Raw genomic sequence first — 23,796 nt, forward strand, 5'->3', positions numbered from 1 at the left:
TCCCAGAAAACTAGTAATATTAGAGAACTGGCTTCAAACATATGGTCTTCATATTTCTGTCATAGCACATTTCACTTTTATTACCAGCTGTAAAGTTCACCTAGTGTACTGACATTAATTCCAAAGATGATTGGCAAAAGGGATTGGGGAAAATGCTACTATCAACAATCTGTGTCTGATGCTGTTTTAATCTACATAGTATTTTGTACAATAAAAGTTATTTCCATTTTTAATTAGAAGTTGACATGTAATATATGATTAATATATATTTCATAATAAACCAAAATTAGAAAAATTTTGATAGTTATGGTTTATATTTTCATGCTTTATGTTTACTTTCATGTATAGGTACAATATATTGACTAGACTACTGATTGAAATCCAGATCTCACGTGACAGGACTGTTTTATACCATAGAAAAAATTATTGTGTTTTTTCTATTTGACTTTTTGTTCTTTTTGTTGTAATTTAAACTATAGGTTTTTTAAAATTAAAAAAAAACTGTTCAAGTGTTTAACTGTTCAAGTTTAAAATTAAAAAGACTGTTCAAGTGTTAACAGTCTCCCTTTTAAATAACTTGCTCTCTACAACATACTACCTCCTGATTTTCTAACATAAAATTTAAAACTAACAATAACTTATTTGGACCTTCATAAATATTTCTAACATTGGATTTTTGGATTGGTTGGATTGTAAAGATTTGGTGACCATGTCTTTAATAAATGTAGTATTTTTTAATTTATTTTTATTTCATTATTAATTAGTTTATTTATTTTTACACTCCACATTTTATTCCCCCTACCCCTGTCTACCTTCTGACTGTTTCACATCCTGTACCTCCTCCCCATCTCCCCAAAATTTATTTTTTAATCATGAAAGATACAAACCTAAATGTAGTGCTCAAGGAAACTTCATTAACTCCAGGTTTCTTATTCTTCCCCTGTCAACCAGTCTTATAACAGAAATTGATTTGTTGTCACACTTTTAATAGCTTTCTATAAATTCTCTTACTGTTTGATAATTCATGTTTCCAGATATTCTGATGCATTTATATTTTAAGCATTATTACTAATTTTCATTGTGTCTACCAGAAACTAACATTGGCTTATTTTATTTTATTTTATTTTCTAAATTCTTTGTTTACATTCCAAATGCTTTCCTCTTTCCTGTTTCTCCCCCCTCCCATATGTCCCATTAGCCCTCTTCTCTCCACCCATTCTCCAATCACCTCCCTCCTTTTTCTCAGTCCTGGTGCTCCCCTACAATGCTGGATCAAGCCTTTCCAGGATCAGGGCCCTCTCCTTACTTCTTCATGAGAGTCATTTGATATACTAATTGTGTCTTGGATATTCAGAGCTTCTGGGCAAATTAATATCCACTTATCAGTGATTGCATTCCATGTGTATTCTTTTGTGATTGGGTTACTTCACTTAGGATGATATTTTCCAGTTCCAACCATTTACATTGGCTTATTTTAATAGGAAAGTTCCAAAAGGAATTTAGCTAGCTTACAGAACTATCGTGAAATAAACTTAGGAGCAGATCAGATCAGTAGGGGCAAAATCATGAGCAAACATGGTAGAAAAAGATTAGTTCAGAATATATTCCTTTCATGGTACATCTGTCTTTTGCCAAGGATCATCTCAACTTTGAGGGAGATTCTGAGAGAAGGGAACAACTCGAAACCAAATTTTGGGTCCAAACTGGTAGCCTATGCTCTGCTTGAGATAACTTTCCAGATTGCTTTCTCTCTGATTTGCGTTCTCTGCAGATTTCCAGACAGCTCTCTTCCCTATTTTTTGTTTTAGATAGTTCTCTAAGCAGTTGTCTTTTGCTATTCTAAAAATTTTGCTAGATAGCATCTCTTGAAGATCTTAAGCCCAGGTTTTTATGCTGCATATCAATCTAGTCATTTACTCCACGTTCCCTTTTGATTATCCTATGAATCAGTATCCCAAGACCTTGCCTGTTGATTCATAGGATACAGCAAGCACATTTTTTTTTTAACATTGCAAAAGAATTCGGAGATCTGCCTGCAGATCTGTACAGATGATAAGCTAGCTGGATTGGGACCCTGCCCTAAAATTACCATTGCTACATGCCTGGGTCTGGACCTAAATTCCCTATGTCCCAGGGTGATCTTGAACTTGGGACTCTGTCTGCATTTGAAATCATACACCAAAAACTTAGCAGGGTGGAATCTCTTGTGATCACCACTCCCTAAATCTCCTTCTCTCTTTCCTTACTGTCTTTCTTACAAGTCGGATCAGAGTACAGCTGATTTTGTTCTTAAAAAAAAAAAAAAACTGCCCCTCCCCAAATGATTCATATGTATTTTCAAACTCATGGTTTTATAGTTCTTTTCCAAGGCATTAAAGACTGTCCTGAAGATTCCAGTGTTTATCATTTTGGTGAGATATTAGACACAACTTCACCTGCCAGACTCATACTATCTCTGATTATTATAGAGTAATGTTAGCAGGGAGGACATTCCTTGAAGGAAGAATGTGAAAATATGTACATTATTATACAAACAAGCCATATGCCCACAGCAGCCATTGACACTCATGGAGGACCATGCCTGCTGGCCCTGTTTCAGGGGCAGGAACCATGTCATTCCACCTCTACCAAGTCCGTGTCGGATTTGGCAATCTTTACTGCTCAATGCTATTCCAAAGACTTTGCTTACTACTAGGATGGATTTCCACTGTCCTTGTTTTTGTTTCTTTGTTTGTTTTTTTTTTTTTTGTTTGCTTTCGTCACTATTTCCTAGTCTTAGGATGGATTTTCCTGAATAGTAATCATGTGGTCACATAAAAGCTTTATGGACTGTTTCATCTTCTATCATTAGAGGTATGCTCTGTCTCAGAAAACATGATCTTTTCTAACCATAAGAAAAGGACTGGAATCCAGCGGGCCCCAGCAGGAGCCTTCAGGAGCCTGCTTTGGGATCTGGACAGCCTGGGCCACAGGGCTAGGTCTCCAGGAAGTGCGGGGGGACCTGGTGTGCGCCCAGAGGCAGTCTGGGAGCTCACAGCACAGCTCTTTCCCTGTGGCACAGAGCCTAGGCTTCTGTCCTGAGGCCTCTGGCAGTAGCCTCTACACTTCCAGATCCAGATCAGCCTGAGCAGCAACACCACATCTCCCAAGTTCTGAAAGAGGCAGGTGGAGCTTCCAGGCAGCCAGCAGGGAGAAGTCGGTGTGCTCCAGTGAATCCAGCAGGCCCTAGCAGGAGCCTTCAGGTGTCTGCTTCGGGGTCTAAACAGCCTGGACAACAACACCCTGTCTCCAGGCAGTGCAGGAGGCAAGCTGTGCACCAGAGGCCACCTGGGAAGGGGCAGCTTGCACTGGTGAGTCCAGCATTGACAACACCAACTAACACCAGTGAGAACTAGATGGCAAAAGGCAGATGCAGGAACGTCACTAACAGAAATCAAGGCAATATGGCAACATCTGAACCCAATTCTCCTTTACCAGCATGTCCTGGATACCCCATCACACCAGTAAAACAAGATTTGGATTTAAAATCACTGGTCATGATGCTGGTACAGGAACATATGAAGGACATACTTAAAGAAATTCAGGAGAAAATGGATCAAAAGTTAGAAGCCCTTGCAAGGGAAACACAAAAATCATTGAAAGAAATCCAGGAGAATACAAAAGCCAATATGAGGAAACAAAAAAAAAAAAAAACACTTAAAGAAATACAGGAGAACTTTGGTCAACAGGCTGAGGTCATGAAAGAGGAAACACAAAAATCTCTTAAAGAATTACAGGAAAGCACAAACAAGCTAGTGAAGGAGCTAAGCAAAACCATCCAGGATCTAAAATCAGAAGTAGAAACAACTAAGAAAACACGAAGGGAGACAACTTTGGAGATGGAAAGCCTTGGGAAGAAATCAGGGGACAGAGATGCAAATATCAACAACAGAATACAAGAGATAGAAGAAAGAATCTCAGACGCTGAAGATACCATAGAAACCATGGACTCAACAGTTAAGGAAAATGCAAAAAGCAAAAAGCTTGTAACCCAAAATATCCAGGAAATCCAGGACACAATGAGAAGACCAAACCTAAGGATTATAGGCATAGATGAGAGTGAAGATTTACAGCTTAAAGGGCCAGCAAATATCTTCAATAAAATTATGGAAGAAAATTTCCCTAACCTAAAGAGAGAGATGCCCATGAATATACAAGAAGCCTACAGAACTCCAAACAGACTGGACCAGAACAGAAATACTTCCCGTCACATAATAATCAAAACACCAAATGTACTAAACAAAGAAAGAATATTAAAGACAGTAAGAGAAAAAGGCCAAGTAACATATAAAGGAAGACCTATCAGAATCACAGCAGACTTTTCACCTGAGACTATGAAGGCTAGAAGGTCCTGGGCAGATCTCATGCAGACTCTAAGAGAACACAAATGCCAACCAAAACTACTATATCCAGCAAAACTCTCAATCACCATAGATGGAGAAACTAAGATATTTCATGACAAAAACAAGTTTACCCAATATCTATCCACAAACCCAGCCCTACAAAAGATAATAGGAGGAAAACACCAATACAAGGAGGGAAACTTCACCCTGGAAAAAGCAAGATAGTAACCTTTCATCAAACCCAAAAGAAGTTAAGCAATCAAATTTAAAAAATAACGTCAAAAATGACAGGAAGTAACAATCACTATCCCTTAATATCTCTTAACATCAATGGACTCAATGCCCCAATAAAAAGACATAGAGTAACTGACTGGATTCATAAACAGGACCCTACATTTTGCTGCTTACAGGAAACACACCTAAGGGTCAAAGACAAACATTACCATAGAGTAAAAGGCTGGAAGACAATTTTACAAGCAAATGGTCTCAGGAAACAAGCTGGAGTAGCCATTTTAATATCAGATAAAATTGACTTTCAACCCAAAGTCATCAAAAGAGACCCTGAGGGACACTTCTTGGTGGTCAAAGGAAAAATACAACAAGAAGAACTCTCAAACCTGAACATCTATGCTCCAAATGCAAGGGCACCCTCATTCGTAAAAGAAACTTTATTAAAGCTCAAAGCACACATTGCACCTAACACAATAATTGTGGGTGACTTCAACACTGCACTTTCCTCAATGGACCGATCAGGAAAACAGAAACTAAACAGGGACATAATGAAATTAATTGAAGCTTTGGACCAATTAGATTTAACAGATATATATAGAACATTCTATCCTAAAGCAAAAGAATATACCTTTTTCTCAGCACCTCATGGTACCTTCTCCAAAATCGACCAAATAATTGGTCACAAGACAGACCTCAACAAATATAAGAAGATCGAACTAATCCCATGTCTCCTATCAGATCAGTATGGAGTAAAAGTGGTCTTCAATAGCAACAAAAACAACAGAAAACCCACATACATGTGGAAATTGAACAATATTCTACTCAATGATACATTGGTCAAGGAAGAAATAAAGAAAGAAATTAAAGACTTTTTAGAACACAATGAAAATGAAGACACAACATATCCAAATCTATGGGACACAATGAAAGCAGTGCTAAGAGGAAAACTAATAGACCTGAGTGCCTCCAAAAAGAAAATGGAGAGAGCATACATTACCAGCTTAATGACACACCTGAAAGCCCTGGAACAAAAAGAAGCTATTTCACCCAGGAGGAGTAGAAGGCAGGAAATCATCAAACTCAGGGCCGAAATCAATCAAGTAGAAACAAAGAGAACCATACAAAGAATCACAAAACCAGGAGCTGGTTCTTTGAGAAAATCAACAAGATAGATAAACCCTTAGCCAGACTGACCAAAGGGCACAGAGAAAGTATCCAAATTAACAAACTTAGAAATGAAAGGGAGATATAACAACAGAAACTGAGGAAATCCAAAAAATCATCAGATCCTACTACAAGAGCCTGTACTCAACACAACTGGAGAACCTGGAGGAAATGGACAATTTCCTTGACAGATACCAAATACCAAAATTAAATCAGGACCAAATAGATCATCTAAACAGTCCCATAATGCCTAAAGAAATTGAAGGAGTCATAGAAAGTCTTCCAACCAAAAAAAGCACAGGACCAGATGGTTTCAGTGCAGAATTCTATCAGACCTTCAAAGAGAGTTAACACCAATACTCCTCAAATTATTCCACAAAATAGAAACAGAAGGAACACTACCCAATTCCTTCTACGAAGCCACAATTACGCTGATACCAAAACCACACAACGATCCAACAAAGAAAGAGAACTTCAAACCAATTTCCCTTATGAACATCGATGCAAAAATACTCAGTAAAATTCTTGCCAACCGAATCCAAGAACACATCAAAACGATCATCCACCATGATCAAGTAGGCTTTATCCCGGGAATGCAGGGTTGGTTCAATATATGGAAATCCATCAATGCAATCCACTACATAAACAAACTCAAAGAACAAAACCACATGGTCATTTCATTGGATGCTGAAAAAGCATTTGACAAAATTCAGCATTCTTTCATGCTTAAAGTCTTAGAGAGAACAGGAATTCAAGGCCCATACCTAAACATAGTAAAAGCAATATACAGCAAACCGGTAGCCAGCATCAACCTAAATGGAGAGAAACTTGAAGCAATCCCACTGAAATCAGGGACCAGACAAGGCTGCCCCCTTTCTCCTTATCTTTTCAATATTGTGCTTGATGTACTAGCTCGGGCAATTCGACAACATTAGGAGGTCAAAGGGATACAAATTGGAAAGGAAGAAGTCAAACTATCATTATTTGCAGACGACATGATAGTCTACCTAAGTGACCCAAAAAACTCCACTAGAGAGCTCCTACAGTTGATAAACAACTTCAGCAAAGTGGCAGGTTATAAAATCAACTCAAGCAAATCAGTGGCCTTCCTATACTCAAAGGATAAGCAGGCTGAAAAAGAAATTAGGGAAATGACACCCTTCACAATAGCCACAAATAGTATAAAGTATCTTGGGGTGACTCTTACCAAACATGTGAAAGATCTGTATGACAAAACTTCAAGACTCTGAAGAAGGAAATGGAAGAAGACCTCAAAAAATGGGAAAACCTCCCATGCTCATGGATCGGTAGAATCAATATAGTTAAAATGGCCATTTTGCCTAAAGCACTATACAGATTCAATGCAATACCCATCAAAATCCCAACTCAATTCTTCACAGAGTTAGAAAGAGCAATTATCAAATTCATCTGGAACAACAAAAAACCCAGGATAGCTAAAACTATTCTCAGCAACAAAAGAAATTCTGGGGGAATCAGTATCCCTGTCCTCAAGCAATACTACAGAGCAATAGTGTTAAAAACTGCATGGTATTGGTACAGTGACAGGCAGGAGGATCAATGGAACAGGATCGAAGATCCAGAAATGAGCCCACACACCTATGGCCACTTGATCCTCGACAAAGAGGCTGAAAACATCCAATGGAAAAAAGATAGCCTTTTCAACAAATGGTGCTAGTTCAACTGGAGGTCAGCATGCAGAAGAATGCGAATTGATCCATCCTTGTCTCCTTGTACTAAGCTCAACTCCAAATGGATCAAGGACCTCCACATAAAGCCAGACACTCTGAAGTTAATAGAAAAGAAACTGGGGAAGACCCTTGAGGACATCAGTACAGGGAGAAAGTTTCTGAACAGAACACCAATAGCGTATGCTCTAAGAGCAAGAATTGACAAATGGGACCTCATAAAATTACAAAGTTTCTGTAAGGCAAAGGACACCATCAAGAGGACAAATCGGCAACCAATAAATTGGGAAAAGATCTTCACCAATCCTACATCAGATAGAGGGCTAATATCCAATATATATAAAGAACTCATGAAGTTAGATTCCAGAAAACCAAACAACCCTATTAAAAAATGGGGTATAGAGTTAAACAAAGAATTCTCACCTGGAGAATTTCGGATGGCGGAGAAGCATCTTAAAAAATGCTCAACTTCATTAGTCATTAAGGAAATGCAAATCAAAAGAACCCTGAGATTTCATCTTACACCAGTCAGAATGGCTAAGATTAAAAATTCAGGAGATAGCAAGTGTTGGAGAGGGTGCGGAGAAAGAGGAACACTCCTCCACTGCTGGTGGGGTTGCAAATTGGTACAACCACTCTGGAAATCAGTCTGGCGGTTCCTCAGAAAACTGGGCACCTCACTTCCAGAAGATCCTGCTATACCACTCCTGGGCATAAACCCAGAGGATTCCCCACCATGTAATAAGGATACATGCTCTACTATGTTCATAGCAGCCCTATTTATAATTGCTAGGTGTTGGAAAGAACCCAGGTATCCCTCAAAAGAAGAGTGGATGCAAAAAAATGTGGTATATCTGCACAATGGAGTACTATTCAGCCATTAGAAACAATGAATTCATGAAATTCTTAGGCAAATGGATGGAGCTAGAGAACATCATACTAAGTTAGGTAACCCAGATTCAAAAGATGAATCATGGTATGCACTCACTAATAAGTGGATATTAACCTAGAAACCTGGATTACCCAAAACATAATCCACACATCAAATGAGGTACAAGAAGAAAGGAAGAGTGGCCCCTTTTTCTGGAAAGACTCAATGAAGCAGTATTCAGCAAAACCAGAACGGGGAAGTGGGAAGGGGTGGGTGGGAGGACAGGGGGAGAGAAGGGGGCATACGGGACTTTTTGGGAGTGGGGGGCTAGGAAAGGGGAAATCATTTGAAATGTAAATAAAAAATATATCGAATAAAAAAAAAGATTCAAAAAAAAAGAAAAGGACTGAAATAGCTGATGTTCACACACAACAGAAAGTGATTAAGTTCTAGTCTTTTGTCATTTAGTTTTACGTTTTTTCTTTTGACTTTCTTTGTATTTTCAGTTATATTCATGATTATGACTAAATTTCATGAAACCAAATATTAAATTCTCTATACTAGCTATAAAAGTCTAATTTTCATAAGGAAAAAAATTGAAGTTATCCTTACACTATTTCTGATGAATGACCTTCTTCAGGAAATGAAATTGTCACTTGCCAAAGATTGAAGATAGTCAGCATTTGACCAAATCTTGAGATATCAATAACAGTCTTTTAAGAACTTAAAATTTAGACCTTATAAATAAAATGTTCCTGAGTCTGAGTAACCCTTCTCTCTGTAGTATATTTGAACAATGGCTCCGAAGACACCGCCCTCTTCTGGAAGTTTACCCAGAAGCCAATGCACCTATTGGCCATAACAGAGATGCCTACATGGTTCCTTTCATACCGCTCTATAGAAATGGTGATTTCTTCATTTCATCCAAGGATCTGGGATATGACTACAGCTACCTACAAGAGTCAGGTAAGGCTCAGTTGCCTTTAGATGAACTATGGATTCTAATACAGGTAACCTCTTCTGAGGTAGTAAAAAATATCCATTGTATATTCAATTTTTTCCAAAACTTTTAAAGAAACTATATTAAACCAATATATAATCATGTAAACTAGAAATGTAATTCAAGGATTACTAAATTTACATCTATTCCATCTACTATAGGATATTTTATCCAGTTAAATTATTGAAGAATATAGGATTAGGAAGCTTTTGGGGCATAATTCTGTCAGCTAACTATTTTATGACCTAGGGATATTATTTCAATTCTGGAAATCACATTTTACTCTAGGAATAACTCAATGGATTGTTCGTAATCATGTTAAAGAATTCAGACTAGGCAGGATGATATGGAATTAACAATTTGTGATCTTCCATTGTGAGACTCTTGGTTGAATTTTCAAAACCAATTAATACTGGGCTTCATAATACTTCTTAATGTTAATTATTATGCCTTTGGCTAAAAGCATAATGTAAAGCCTTAGGACTAGAAGTACCTATGGTCTTTAGCCTTCCTCATCAGAACTACATTAATATCTTCTTGAAGAAGGAACAGGTAGTAATGAAAACCTATCCATGCAGGAGCTTCCTACTATTTTAGTCTACCTATTTGTTGCAATGACAAATGACTGAGAAAGTCAAGTAAAAGAAATGATTTTCTCCTGCTTTCACAAGTTTCAGACGAGATCAACAGGTTTCATTGGTTTGAGCTTGAAACAAAATAGAAATATCATGATGTTAGGGATATGGAGTAGGGACAAAGAGGAAGTCATATTCCAAGGCAAGCTCCTGGTGACTAAATTCCTCCAATGAGGCCTTGCTTCCTACTTTCTAGCAAGTCCTAATTGGTGCATCATATTGGGAATCCATTAATTGATTAATCAATTGATACAGCCAGAATCCTCATGATGCAATTTGTCAAACCTATCAGCTGGCAGCTAAGTCCTTTAAACTTTAGTTTTGGGGTGTATGGGTATGGGGATGAACGCTTTATATTTAAACCATAACTATATATATTATTTAATTTATTATTCACTAGACAGGTATTTTGTATGAAAAAAGGTGAGAATATAAGTCTTATAGAATTAATGTGACTTCTTAAATGTTAAATATAAATATATGGAGGAATCAGGTTTTGACAGTTCCCTTAGCTATTACTATAGCATATAAAGGCTTCTATATATATATATGCTAGAAGAATACAGTGTAAAATTATAAATTGTTACATGAAGGAAACATGAATAAGTTCATTAGATAAGGAAAAGTGAACAAATGTATGAAATTCACTAACTCCTACCTCTTAGGATCAACTTTAGGTGCAATAAAATGACTAATGTAGTTTTGATCTCAGTAAGGACCAAATCTAAAGTGGAAGTCTGTCTTAGTTAGGGTTTTACTGCTGTGAACAAATACCATGTCCAAGGCAACTCTTATAAAGGATAACATTTAATTGGGGCTGGCTTACAAGTTCAGAGGTTCAGTCCATTATCATCAAGGTGGGATGCTTCTAGGCAGACATGGGGCCGGAGCAGCTGAGAGTTCCACCTCTTGTTTCAAAGCAGCTAAGAAAAGTCTGGCTCCTAGACAACCAGGACAACACTCTTGAACCCTTCTTTACATTCTCCAAAAAGGCCACACTTCCTAATAATGCTACTCCCTAGGCTTTGCATATTCGAACCACTACAAAGTTCAAGAGACTATGCAAGGAAGTACAAAGTCTGAATCAGCAAAATTTTACAAAGAATCAGATAGGGAAGTAGTGATTCATACATAATTCATCTTTGACAATGTTTGAAGAATTGGTAGGCAGCAGACATAAAAGGGCAGAAAATACTCTGACCTGAAAGAATAAGACTAAAAAGCAAAGATGATCACTGTATTTATGAAATATTGAATTCTATTGCATGTTGTGAACAAAGAAAATAACATTGAAAAGATTGAGATGTTTTGTAAAAGTTACCATAAATTCTATGCTTTTTATGGCTGGGGCATTGTCTAGGTGTGATCCATGAACCAGTTTATTCCTCATTACATTTTTAGGACAAAACTTATAGAAATTGGCAAGTAAGTTATATACTGACTTAAATTTATGAGTCAAAAGACTCTTTTGAAGCTTTTTAATCTGTGAAGAAAATTAATTATAAATTCAGGGCTGGAGAGATGGCTCAGCGGTTAAGAGCACTGATTGTTCTTCCGAAGGTCTTGAGTTCAAATCCCAGCAACCTCATGATGGCCCACAACCATCTGTAATGAGATCCGATGCCCTCTTCTGGTGTGTCTGAAGACAGCTACAGTGTACTTACATATAGTAAAATTCAATGATATATTTAACAATAATAAAAGAAGGGCCAGACACAAGGGGAAGTTCATGTTTTTGTTATGATAGAGTAAGATATGAAACATCAGGGTAAATATTTCTCAGTGCAAAGTGATACAAAGACTTGAAGTCCTAAACACATACCTAGCTTAGATCTATATAAGAGATGAGGGTCAAAAAATCCTAATAGAAAGTGGAATATATTTTTTCTAAGTATATTAAAATAAATATTAATTTGAAATGCTTTACTGATCTACTATGTTTTTTATACAGCTATGAATTTACACAGTTAACTTTAGAGAAAGTTGATTTTAAAATAAGTAATACAAATTGCCTATTTTCTATCTTATGAAGCATTCTTCATTATTGTTTCTTTATGCATTCAAAGTACTTAAAATTCATCTCTATTCATTCTAAATTTCAAAATTTCTAAAAAGAATTATTAAATGTTTTCAATAATTTAGTTCATGAGGGTCATTACTCATCATTCAGGTATTCATGGTGATAATTACTTAAGTATTTTGCTGTAGAGGGCAGCTAATGTCTGAAATTGTCACACATTTTCTCTTATAATCAGATTTAGTGATGTTTTAAAAACTGAGAAGCAAGTGATTTTCTTTCAGGGGTAACTGATAAAAGGCAAGGAAAGAAACATCAAAAAAAAGAGTTCATTTTCGCATATGATTGCAGTGGTCTTGATGTTTAAATGCTAGAGAATGCATGTTAATGGTTGCTGTGCACAAGAGACTTGTTTATATAATAATGTACATAATTACTTTATGTTCCCCCTTCAGATGAATGTCTTCTATGCCAAGGTTAATGAGCCCATGATAATCAGAAACTGTGCTAGTCTGGGAGGCGAGGGTGTGTCTAATGTACTAAGCAAAAGGGTATATGCTATGACCTTCAGGACAGCCTGTTGAAAAAAAACCCTCTAAAACATTAATTCAAGAATAAATAATTTCTCAACTATCCATTAGGAAGCAATATGAATTATAAGAGGGGTTGCATGGACCTAAAAGAGCAGAGGCAACTGCCCTATAAGCCAGCTTCTCAGAAAGATATTAAGAAAAGAGATAAAGAGATTTATGGAATAGTGGTCTCAGACACGGATCTCATACAGTTCGCTTATTGTCTATGCTTACATAGGCAGGTAGATCTCTGAATTCATTTGCCATGTTAAAAAAAATTATTTTTGTATTGGAATCAAGGGGCTAATGTCCTTAAATGGTGATTTATGAGCTAATCAAAGGGAAACTGGAGTAAATGACTGAATAGATATGTAAATCAATTTGGGCTTTAGTCTGCAAGATAATGCTATCCAGAGAGAACTGTTTGGAGAACTGTTGCTCTTTTAGAATTTTCTTTTTTCAGGAGGGGGGGGTTGGGAGGAGGGGAGGGGTTCGAGATAGGGTTTCTCTGTATAGCCCTGGCTGTCCTGTAACTTACTCTGTAGACCCACCCAGGCTGGCCTCAAACTCAGAATAACTCCTGCCTCCCAAGTGCTGGGATTAAAGGCATGCTCCACAACTGCCTGGTCCTTGGTCAGGACCCCCAATTTTTTTTCTAGCAGCTTTTCTGACTTGTTTCAAAAAAGCCCCAAAAGTTATAACAGGGAGCTGTTACAGCTCATTTAGAATTTTTTTATCAGGATTTCTGGCTTAGGCCTGAAAATCCAAGAAGTTTTTTTCCTAGCAGCTTTCTGACCTTGGTTAGAAAATCCATGAGTTATCCAGAGAGTTTTTAGAATTTTTTTTTCTACCAAGAGCTGAGTTGCCTCGCAGTCTCTGGAAAGCTGTCTCAAGCAGAACACTGAGCTGTCAACTTGTACTCACCATTGATGTTCAGCTGTTGCTTTTGGCCTTTGCCAAACACCAGTCTGAGGACCCCCTTTCCAAGTTGAGGCAGCTTCTGGGCATGGAGAGATGGCTTAGTGTTTAGGAGCATTAGCTGCTCTCTTTGATCCCAGGCCATAAAGGTAATAGCATTTATTGTGCAATTTGCTACACATTGAGGAGACATTTAAAATGAACTAAGTATGCGAATATCTAAAAGTAATCAAATCTAGATATTTATGTCCCAATATCAAACCACAGTTTTAAAACGTATTTAATAGTGACTTTTCAGGATTCCTGAAAGTAAATGTCACATTTTCATTGGTCTCAATTTTTTTCATTATTTAAATTAATGTCAGTCAAATCTAGAGATTTCCATTTTTATGTCAGTCATTTCTTGACTTTTCTGGTGACGATAAACAAGCAAATAATCCATTTTTATTAAAACTATCATCATGATTTCTAAGATTTTCAGAGACAAGAAAAAAAACAGAAAAAAAATGGACAGATATTTATCCCTGTAGCCACTACTTAAGTTAAAAAAAAAAATGTTCTATTTTTGTCCTCTTTGAACACTCATCTTTAATATGCAATTACTTATTAACAAATCCTCCAGATTAAAAAGAGAATATTCCTGTGTCACTCATGCTGAACATTATCAAGCTAAAGTGTGATATACATCCACTTCTCTCCAAATACCTCATAAAGTAAATGTTACCTTTTCTTTGTTTTAGGTATATAATTTTACTGTGAATTACTTACATGCAATTATCATTGTAGCGTGCCAAGGGTATTTATTTTTTATTTTTGTGGAATGAGCAGTTAATTAGCTTCTCAAAGTGCAGCTTTTGAAGAGCAAATATCAGCAAATATATAGGAATGAGATTAGATGCAATGACAATTTGATTATAAAATTAGAGAAGGGGGCATACTCAAAGGATAAAATGGGGGAAAGGATAAAGGCATAGAGGCCTTCTTCAGTTTTCTCTAGCTCCTGATTTTCTACTTCTCATATTGTGCTGGCTTCATTTCCGGGGGGCTTTAGTCCCTGAATCCACTCTTTCTTAGTTTGCAGGATAGTGAATTCTGAATAGTGATTAGGAATATCTATCATGAATCAGGCATCCATCCATCATCCTATACTTATCAAGTATCTCTAAAGAAGATGATCATGAAAGAATTACTGTAATTTCCACTTCAACAAGGATGGGATAAAAAAGTGGGTAGCAAACATATTAAGGTACTAGTTAAAATTTTTGACATCAATAAATTGTTTGCTAGTGATACTCTACTAAAAAAAACAGTCCATAATTTTGAAGATTAGACTTTAATCTTTTAATATTTACATAGAATTCCATAATCTATGATGGCTCATCAATGTTTTTAATGTCATTCCATTTAAGTAACCCAAAGAAGAGACAGTATATAGAAGTTGCCTTCCATAAGCAATCTATCTAACTCTTTTTGAGACAATACTAAGTACAGTTTCTTGGTTTACTGAAAATTTAAAGTTTTCTACGTAGTATCTAATTGTATTTATATAAGCAGAATATTAATATTTAGAAGTATATACATTTTAACTGTTTGAACTACTACATTCTTTAAGAATATATGTGATAATAAGACTATTATTTTTCAAATCATATTTATTTGGAGCTATTTTAAAATTCATATATAATTAATTGATATGATTCTTTTCTACAAAAACATATATCATCTACTTCAACATATATCATCTGATAATTCATGCTTCATCATACTATTTAATTATTATTTTAGGCATGTTTTAAAACCCAGGTACTATTTTTATAATACTTTTATGTATTATATAATGGTAAATTCTTTTTAAGTGCTGGAAAATAATGTATTCTATTTATGTTGTCTCTATTTCGTATCTGCTTACATTTTACTCTCATAAAATCAAATCAAGTCATTGATCATGCTTCTTCATTTCATTTTGTCAAATGATGATATATGCTATTTTAAGGCTAGACTTTTCCAAATACTAAAACAATTTCTTTACTTTCCATGTCTCTACTCTTAGGGCTATCGTGCCAAGTCAGTTACCATAACTTGTGTAAATATATTTTAAAAAATTATTTCCATGTTTCCAAATAATATGTAAATATCAATATCTTTTAATTCTTCATGTCTATCTCAGGTGTTTTCATATATAAATAATGAGTCTATTTTTCTTACAAATCTATTTTATTTGTACCATCTCAATATGGGACTGTCACTTAAAGACACATCTTGAATTTTTGTTATGTTTCAACCCTGAATCTGTTTGTTATAATTATTTCTTATATTAGTTTTATCTTAGAGCTAGTGCTCTCTCTCTCTCTCTCTCTCTCTCTCTCTCTCTCTCTCTCTCTCTCTCTCTCTCTCTCTCTCTCTCCATATATATATCAGGAAAAGTCCAGGTGATGAATCCTCCTATCCCTATTTCCCAGATTTCATCTCTCTCTGCCAGATGTCCCACCTTGTAATCTTTCCTTAACTTATTGGCCACAAGTACATTCTTTTGAAAATATGTAGGTTAGATTATCTGCACTAGAAGATTCAGGAATAAAATTTATTTATGTGTGGCAGGAGTCACAATTTTTCTAATTCCAACCCAGTTTTAATTTCTGATGAGGTTTGAAGTAATTATAGATGATCAAAGCCTTTTTCTTACTTGAAATTATTTTTAAAATACTCTTGGCTAAAATCTATTGTCTTAAAACTGAAAATTGGAAGGCCGGAGAGGTGTCTCCACAGTTAAGAGGTTGCTCTTCTTACAGAGGACAGAAATTCAAATCCAAGTACCAATTTTGGCAGTTCTTATCTACTTGTAGCTTCAGCTACAGGGGCTCATTAACCCTCTTTTTACCTTGATGCCATCTGCATGCACATGCTCACATCCATGTACACATGCACACACACACACACACACACACAGAGAGATCTCTGTAAGAACAGAGAGTGTACAAATGTCCTAGTGTTCTTGAGAATGCTCTGAGACTAAGTTTTTTCCAGCTCTATAATTAGTGTTACTCAAATAATAACTAAAATTATCAAACAGATCAACAGCTAATAATCAGCTACGTTTCTTTGATCAGCAGTACTATTACATAATCATCGAAAGGAATTGTAACAATAATACCTAACAATATTTCATATCAAGGCTTATATTCAAGTTTCAAAAGATCCCCAAAGCAGAGTTCTAGGGAGGAAACTGGCCCTAAGAAGGAATAGGTTATCTTTCCCCAAGATTTTCTATGTACTTAGCAAAATAGCTGGCATCTTACTCCTAAGTAGGATGCTAAAATGCTGCAAACGGTGCTGATGATATCCATGAAAACAGCGCATGATCTCTTTCTATTTCAGATCCAGGTTTTTACAGAAACTATGTTGAACCTTACTTGGAACAAGCCAGTCGTATTTGGCCATGGCTTCTTGGGGCAGCACTGGTGGGAGCTGTTATTGCTGCAGCTCTGGCTGGGCTTAGCAGTAGGTTATGCCAGCAGAAGAAGAAGCAACCCCAGGAGGAAAGGCAGCCTCTCCTCATGGACAAAGACGACTACCACAGCTTGCTGTATCAGAGCCATCTGTGAACATCCTAGGAAACAGAGTGGGACTAAGCGGTCTGACCTCACTCAACCTATTTGTTAGTGTTGTACAATTTTAAACTTTTATAAAACATAGACCATAGCTGTTTGACTGGTTTTTGCTCAGACCCACGGTTTTTCCCAACTTTAGTTTCTAAGGAAAGACTGGTATTTGCTAAAAAAACAACTTACTTGTATCTAAATAAAATTTCTCTTAAAATTACTTGGTCTGGTTGTTATGAATGTGTCTTGATTATTTAAACTGGAGGTACATTTTTGTTTCCCTTACTTCACTGTGAATTTCCAAGAAAAAAATAGCCACCCCCCTGGTGTGTGCATGCATGTGTGTGTGTGTTTGTGTTTGTGTGTGTGTGTGTTTGTGTGTGTGTTTGTGTGTGTGTGTGTTTGTGTGTGTGTGTTTGTGTGTGTGTGTGTGTGTGTGTGTGTGTGTGTGTGTGTGTGTGTGTGTAACTGATTCAGGCAATTTTGAAAATCTGTGATAGACAGAAACGCTCACTTATTTCTGAATTTATTTCATTAATGATTAGGAAAGATGAATAATTACTAAGTCAGTAGCAGAGGAAAACATCTGCCAGCTTTCATTAGTTGTCATCTTATCTATATTCTGTGACTGGTAGAAAAATAAAACAGGCAAGAGATGGGAATGTGCTACCTACTAGGACAGTGGCCTCTGGCGGGAGTGGTCTATTACTACAGAATATTGCCTGAAGTGTACCCATAGCCAGAAACAACAGATGACTACAGTCACACCTGAAGCTTCGAGTCAGCATCACTATAATCTGAAATCATCAAGCCCAAGGGCCAAAGGCATGCAAATAGTAATTGGGAAAAACTATCTGAAGCAGTTTCTAGTGTGAAAGTGTCAGGGGCACATCCAATCTCATGGCGCTTTGGTACGAGTCATCTTTGAGACCTTCACATCTGTGAGACTAACCAAAATTTGCAGTGAATGTAAACTTTAAGTGAAAGGTAAAATTTTATTTTAGTGAAAGTAGAATTTTAGTTTTAGTTTTTAGTTTAGTAAAATTTTAGAAGGCAAATTTTTAGTTTTTTAAATTTTTTTTCAGAGTGTTGTATATGCAATGCAAGCATTTTCTTGCACTCTTCTACCTAGCATTTATATATAAATCCACCAAAGAGATGTTCATTACAACTGACAGAGGTTTTTATAAACTCAATTTTTCTCTTTATCACAATACAATTTCCTCGTTTGCCACTGCATGCCATCATAGAATATTCTTTTTTTCCTCTAGAGGCTCATGGCATATATTTGTATAGCAGTCACACCTTTGATAAAAGTTACCAGTTATTTGATTCTATATTGATTCTCATTATGGTAACAAAATTATATTATGAATATTTCAATATATCTGAAAGTTTCGTTAAATTCTCATCAGCCTTGTATATTTTAAGCTTGCATACTGTGTAGCTTTTATAAACTGCTTCTTTTTTTCTGAAGTCCTATTGCTGCATCATTTTAAGAAATAAATAAGTGGTATTCTTTTTTCCCCTTCCTTTTCTCTCTAGGTTTAATTTTTTTAAATTAATTGTAGGATTCATCTATTTTTATCAAATCAAACATGTAATTCTCTATATGTAGAAATTAACCTGTGATGGATACAAGCCATTTTAACCAGGGTCTCTATGAGACTGACAACAAGCATAAGTCATTGATGTTCAATAGCCTTACAACATTTATATAAGCTTTCCTTTATAAGAACAGTTTGCAAATTAAATCAAGCTAGTAATGCCATCAAACCCTTAAAATTATTCAGCAATTGCAAACTACATATGAACAATTTTAATATTTTTAATATTCAAGTTTTATATACTTCAAATTTATTATTTGGGGGCCAATTTATTTATTTTATTTTGTTATTTTATTTATTTTTTAATACTTTTATTTTCTATATTCTTTGTTTACATTCCAAATTATTTCCCCTTTCCCCGATCCCACCTCCCCATATGTCCCATAAACCTTCGTCTCTCCACCCATTCTCCAATCAACTCCCTCCTTTATCTCTGTCCTTATATTCCCCTCCAAAGCTACATCAATCCTTTCCAGGATCAGAAATCTCTCCATACATCTTCATGGAAGTCATTTGTTATGAGATTTGTGCCTTGGGTATTCAGAGTTTCTGGGCTAATTAATATCCACTTATCAGAGATTGCATTCCATGTGTATTCTTTTGTGATTGGGTTACCTCACTTACGATGATATTTTCCAGATCAAACCATTTGCCTAAAAAATTTGTGAATTCATTGTTTCTAATTGCTGAGTAGTATTCCATTGTGTAAATATACCACATTTTCTGTATCCATTCCTGCTTTGAGGGACATCTGGGTTCTGTACAGCTTCTGGCTATTATAAATAAGGCTGCTATGAACATAATGGAGCATGTGTCTTTATTGCATGCCGGGGAATCCTTTGGGTATATGCCCAGGAGAGGTATAGCAGGGTCCTCCGGAAGTGTCATGTCCAGTTTTCTGAGGAACCGCCAGACTGATATCCAAAGTGGTTGTACCATCTTACAGCCCCACCAGCAGTGGAGGAGTGTTCCTCTTTCTCTACATCCTTCCCAACACCTGCTGTCTCCTGAGTTTTTTGATCTTAGCCATTCTGACTGGTGTAAGGTGAAATCTCAAGGTTGTTTTGAGTTGCGTTTCCCTAATGACTAATGATGTTGAGCACTTCTTAAGGTGCCTCTCGGCCATCCGAATTTATTCAGGTGAAAATTCTTTGTTTAGATCTTTACCCCATTTTTAATAGGGTTATTTGGTTCCCTGGGGTCTAACTTCTTGAGTTCTTTGTATATATTGGATATTAGCCCTCTATCAGATGTAGGGTTGGTGAATATCCTTTCCCAATTTGACGGTTGCCGTTTTGTCCTTTTAACAGTGTCCGTTGCCTTACAGAAACTTTGTAATTTTATAAGGTCCCATTTGTCAATTCTTGAACTTAGAGCATAAGCTATTGGTGTTCTGTTCAGGAACTTTTCCCCCGTGCCCATGTCCTCAAGTGTTTTCCCCAGTTTCTTTTCTATTAGTTTCAGTGTGTCTGGTTTTACATGGAGGTCTGGAGGTAAGAATGGATCAGTTCGCATTCTTCTGCATTGAACCAGCACCATTTGTTGAAAAGGCTATCTTTTTTCCACTCCATGTTTTCGGCTCCTTTGTCGAACATCAAGTGACCATAAGTGTGTGGATTCATTTCTAGGTCTTCAATTCTATTCTATTGGTCCACTTGTCTGTCACATTGCCAATACCATACAGTTTTTAATACTATTGCTCTGTAGTATTGCTTGAAGTCAGGGATACTGATTCCCCAAAATTTCTTTTGTTGTTGAGAATAGTTTTAGCTATCCTGGATTTTTTGTTATTCCAGATGAATTTGAGAATTGCTTTTGCTAACTTTGTGAAGAACTAAGTTGGGATTTTGATGGGGATTGCATTGAATCTGTAGATTGCTTTTGGCAAGATGGCCATTTTAACTATATTAATCCTGCCAATCCACGAGCATGGAAGATTTTTCCATTTTCTGAGGGAGGTCTTCTTCGATTTCCTTCTTCAGAGATCTGAAGTTCTTGATGTATAGATCTTTCACTTGTTTGGTTAGAGTCACACCAAGATACTTTATATTGTTTGTGGCTGTTATGAAGGGTGTCACTTCCCTAACTTCTTTCTCAGCCTGCTTATCCTTTGAGTATAGGAAGGCAACTGATTTGCTTGAGTTGATTTTATAACCAGCCACTTTGCTGAAGTTGTTTATCAGCTGTAGGAGTTCTCTGGTGGAGGTTTTCGGGTCACTTAAGTAGACTATCATGTCATCTGCAAATAGTGATAATTTGACTTCTTCCTTTCCAATTTGTATCCCCTTGACCTCCTTATGTTGTTTAATTGCTCTAGCTAGAACTTCAAGTACTATATTGAAGAGATATGGAGAGAGAGGACAGCCTTGTCTAGTCCCTGATTTTAGTGACATTGCTTCAAGTTTCTTTCCATTTAGTTTGATGTTGGCTACCAGTTTGCTGTATATTGTTTTTATTATGTTTAGGTATGAGCCTTGAATTCCTGTTCTTTCCAAGACTTTTAGCATGAAAGGATGATGAATTTTGTCAAATGCTTTTTCTGCATCTAATGAGATGACCATATGGTTTTTTTCTTTGAGTTTGTTTATGTAGTGGATTGCATTGATGGATTTCCTTATATTGAACCATCCCTGCATCCCTGGGATGAAGCCTACTGGATCATGGTGGATGAACGTTTTGATATGTTCTTGGATTCAGTTGGCAAGAATTTTATTAAGTATTTTTGCATCAATATTAATAAAAGAAATTGGCCTGAAGTTCTCTTTCTTTGTTGGATCTTTGTGTGGTTTTGGTATTAGCGTAATTGTGGCTTCATAGAACGAGTTGGGTAAAGTTTCTTCTGTTTCTATTTTGTGGAATAGTTTGAAGAGTATTGGTTTTAGATCTTCTATGAAGGTCTGATAGAATTTTGCACTGAAGCCACCTGGTTCCGTGCTTTTTTTGGTTGGGAGACTTTCTATGACCCTTTTCATTTCTTCAGGTGTTATGGGACTGTTTAGATTATCTATTTGATCCTGATTTAGATTTGATATCTAATATCTGTCTATACTAACCATTTCATCTGTCTATAATAACCATTTCCTCCAGATTCTCCAGTTGTGTTGAGTATAGGCTTTTGTAGTAGGATCTAATGATTTTTTTGAATTTCCTCATTTTCTGTTGTTATATCTCCCTTTTAATTTCAAAGTTTGTTAATCTGGATACTCTCTCTGTGCCCTTTGGTTAGTCTGGCTAAGGGTTTATCTATCTTGTTGATTTTCTCAAAGAACCAGCTCCTAGTTTTGTTGATTCTTTGTATGGTTCTCATTGTTTCTACTTGATTGATTTCAGCCCTGAGTTTGATGATTTCCTGCCTTCTACTCCTCCTGGGTGAAATAACTTCTTTTTGTTCCAGGGCTTTCAGGTGTGTCATTAAGTTGTTTGTGTATACTCTCTCCATTTTCTTTTTGGAGGCACTTAGGACTATGAGTTTTCCTCTTAGCACTGCTTTCATCGTATCCCATAGATTTTGGTATGTTGTGTCTTCATTTTCATTAAATTCTAAAAAGTCTTTGATTTCTTTCTTTCTTTCTCCCTTGACCAAGGTATCATTGAGTAGAATATTGTTCAGTTTCCACATGTATGTGGGTTTTCTGTTGTTTTTGTTGCTATTGAAGACCACTTTTACTCCATAGTGATCTGATAGGAGGCATGGGATTATTTCGATCTTCTTATATTTGTTGAGGTCTATCTTGTGACCAATTACATGATTGATTTTGGAGAAGGTACCATGAGGTACTGAGAAAAAGGTATATTCTTTTGCTTTAGAATAAAATGTTCTATATATATCTGTTAAATCTAATTGGTCCAAAGCTTCAATTAGTTTCACTGTGTCCCTGTTCAGTTTCTGTTTTCCTGATTGGTCCATTGAGGAAAGTACAGTGTTGGAGTCACCCACAATTATGTGTTAGGTGCAATGTGTGCCTTGAGCTTTAATAAAGTTTCTTTTATGAATGAGGGTGCCCTTGCATTTGGAACATAGATGTTCAGGATTGAGAGTTCTTCTTGGTGTATTTTTACTTTGACCAGCAAGACGTGTCCCTCAGAGTCTCTTTTGATGACTTTGGGTTGAAAGTCAATTTTACCTGATATTAGAATGGCTACTCCAGCTTGTTTCCTGAGACCATTTGCTTGTAAAATTGTCTTCCAGCCTTTTACTCTAAGGTAGTGTTTGTCTTTGACACTGAGGTGTGTTTCCTGTATGCAGCAAAATGTAGGGTCCTGTTTACGTATCCAGTCTGTTAGTCTATGCCTTTTTATTGGGGCTTTGAGCCCATTGATGTTAAGAGATATTAAGGAATAGTGATTATTACTTCCTGTCATTTTTTGATGTTATTTTTTAAATTTGATTGGTTATCTTCTTTGGGATTTGATGAAAGAAGGTTGCTATCTTGCTTTTTCCAGGGTGAAGTTTCCCTCCTTGTATTGGTGTTTTCCTCCTATTATCCTTTGTAGGGCTGGGTTTGTGGATAGATATTGGGTAAATTTGGTTTTGTCATGGAATATCTTAGTTTCTCCATCTATGGTGATTGAGAGTTTTGCTGGGTATAGTAGTTTTGGCTGGCATTTGTATTCTCTTAGAGTCTGCATGAGATCAGCTCAGGATCTTCTAGCCTTCATAGTCTCAGGTGAATCGTCTGGTGTGATTCTGCTAGGTCTTCCTTTATATGTTACTTGGCCTTTTTCTCTTACTGCTTTTAATATTCTTTCTTTTTTTAGTACATTTGGAGTTTTGATTATTATGTGACGGGAGGTATTTCTGTTCTGGTCCAGTCTGTTTGGAGTTCTGTAGGCTTCTTGTATATTCATGGGAATCTCCCTCTTTAGGTTAGGGAAGTTTTCTTCCATAATTTTATTGAAGGTATTTGCTGGCCCTTTAAGTTTTAAATCTTCACTCTCATCTATACATATAATCCTTAGGTTTGGTCTTCTTATTGTGTCCTGGATTTCCTGGATGTTTTGGGTCACAAGCTTTTTTCATTTCCATTTTCTTTGACTGTTGAGTCCATGGTTTCTATCGTATCTTCCGCGTCTGAGATTATGTCTTCTATCTCT

General features: G+C 36.3%; 1 protein-coding gene and 1 non-coding gene across 2 annotated transcripts in view; both read left to right on the plus strand.

Moving 5' to 3' along the window:
• The window catches only part of Tyr (tyrosinase), an 80,127-nt gene extending 63,029 nt beyond the window's left edge, over positions 1-17,098 (plus strand). Inside the window, exons 4-5 of the mRNA XM_052177691.1 lie at positions 9,139-9,320; positions 16,872-17,098. Coding sequence (XP_052033651.1) covers positions 9,139-9,320; positions 16,872-17,098 — 409 coding nt within the window. The remainder of the gene's footprint in view (positions 1-9,138; positions 9,321-16,871) is intronic.
• On the plus strand, positions 13,285-13,347 carry LOC127676655 (U7 small nuclear RNA). The gene has a single exon (XR_007976096.1). It is a non-coding gene; the product is annotated as a U7 small nuclear RNA (small nuclear RNA).
• Positions 17,099-23,796: the final 6,698 nt, after the last annotated feature.

The sequence above is a fragment of the Apodemus sylvaticus genome, chromosome 1 (genome assembly GCF_947179515.1).
Source record: "Apodemus sylvaticus chromosome 1, mApoSyl1.1, whole genome shotgun sequence".
NCBI lineage: Eukaryota > Metazoa > Chordata > Mammalia > Rodentia > Muridae > Apodemus > Apodemus sylvaticus.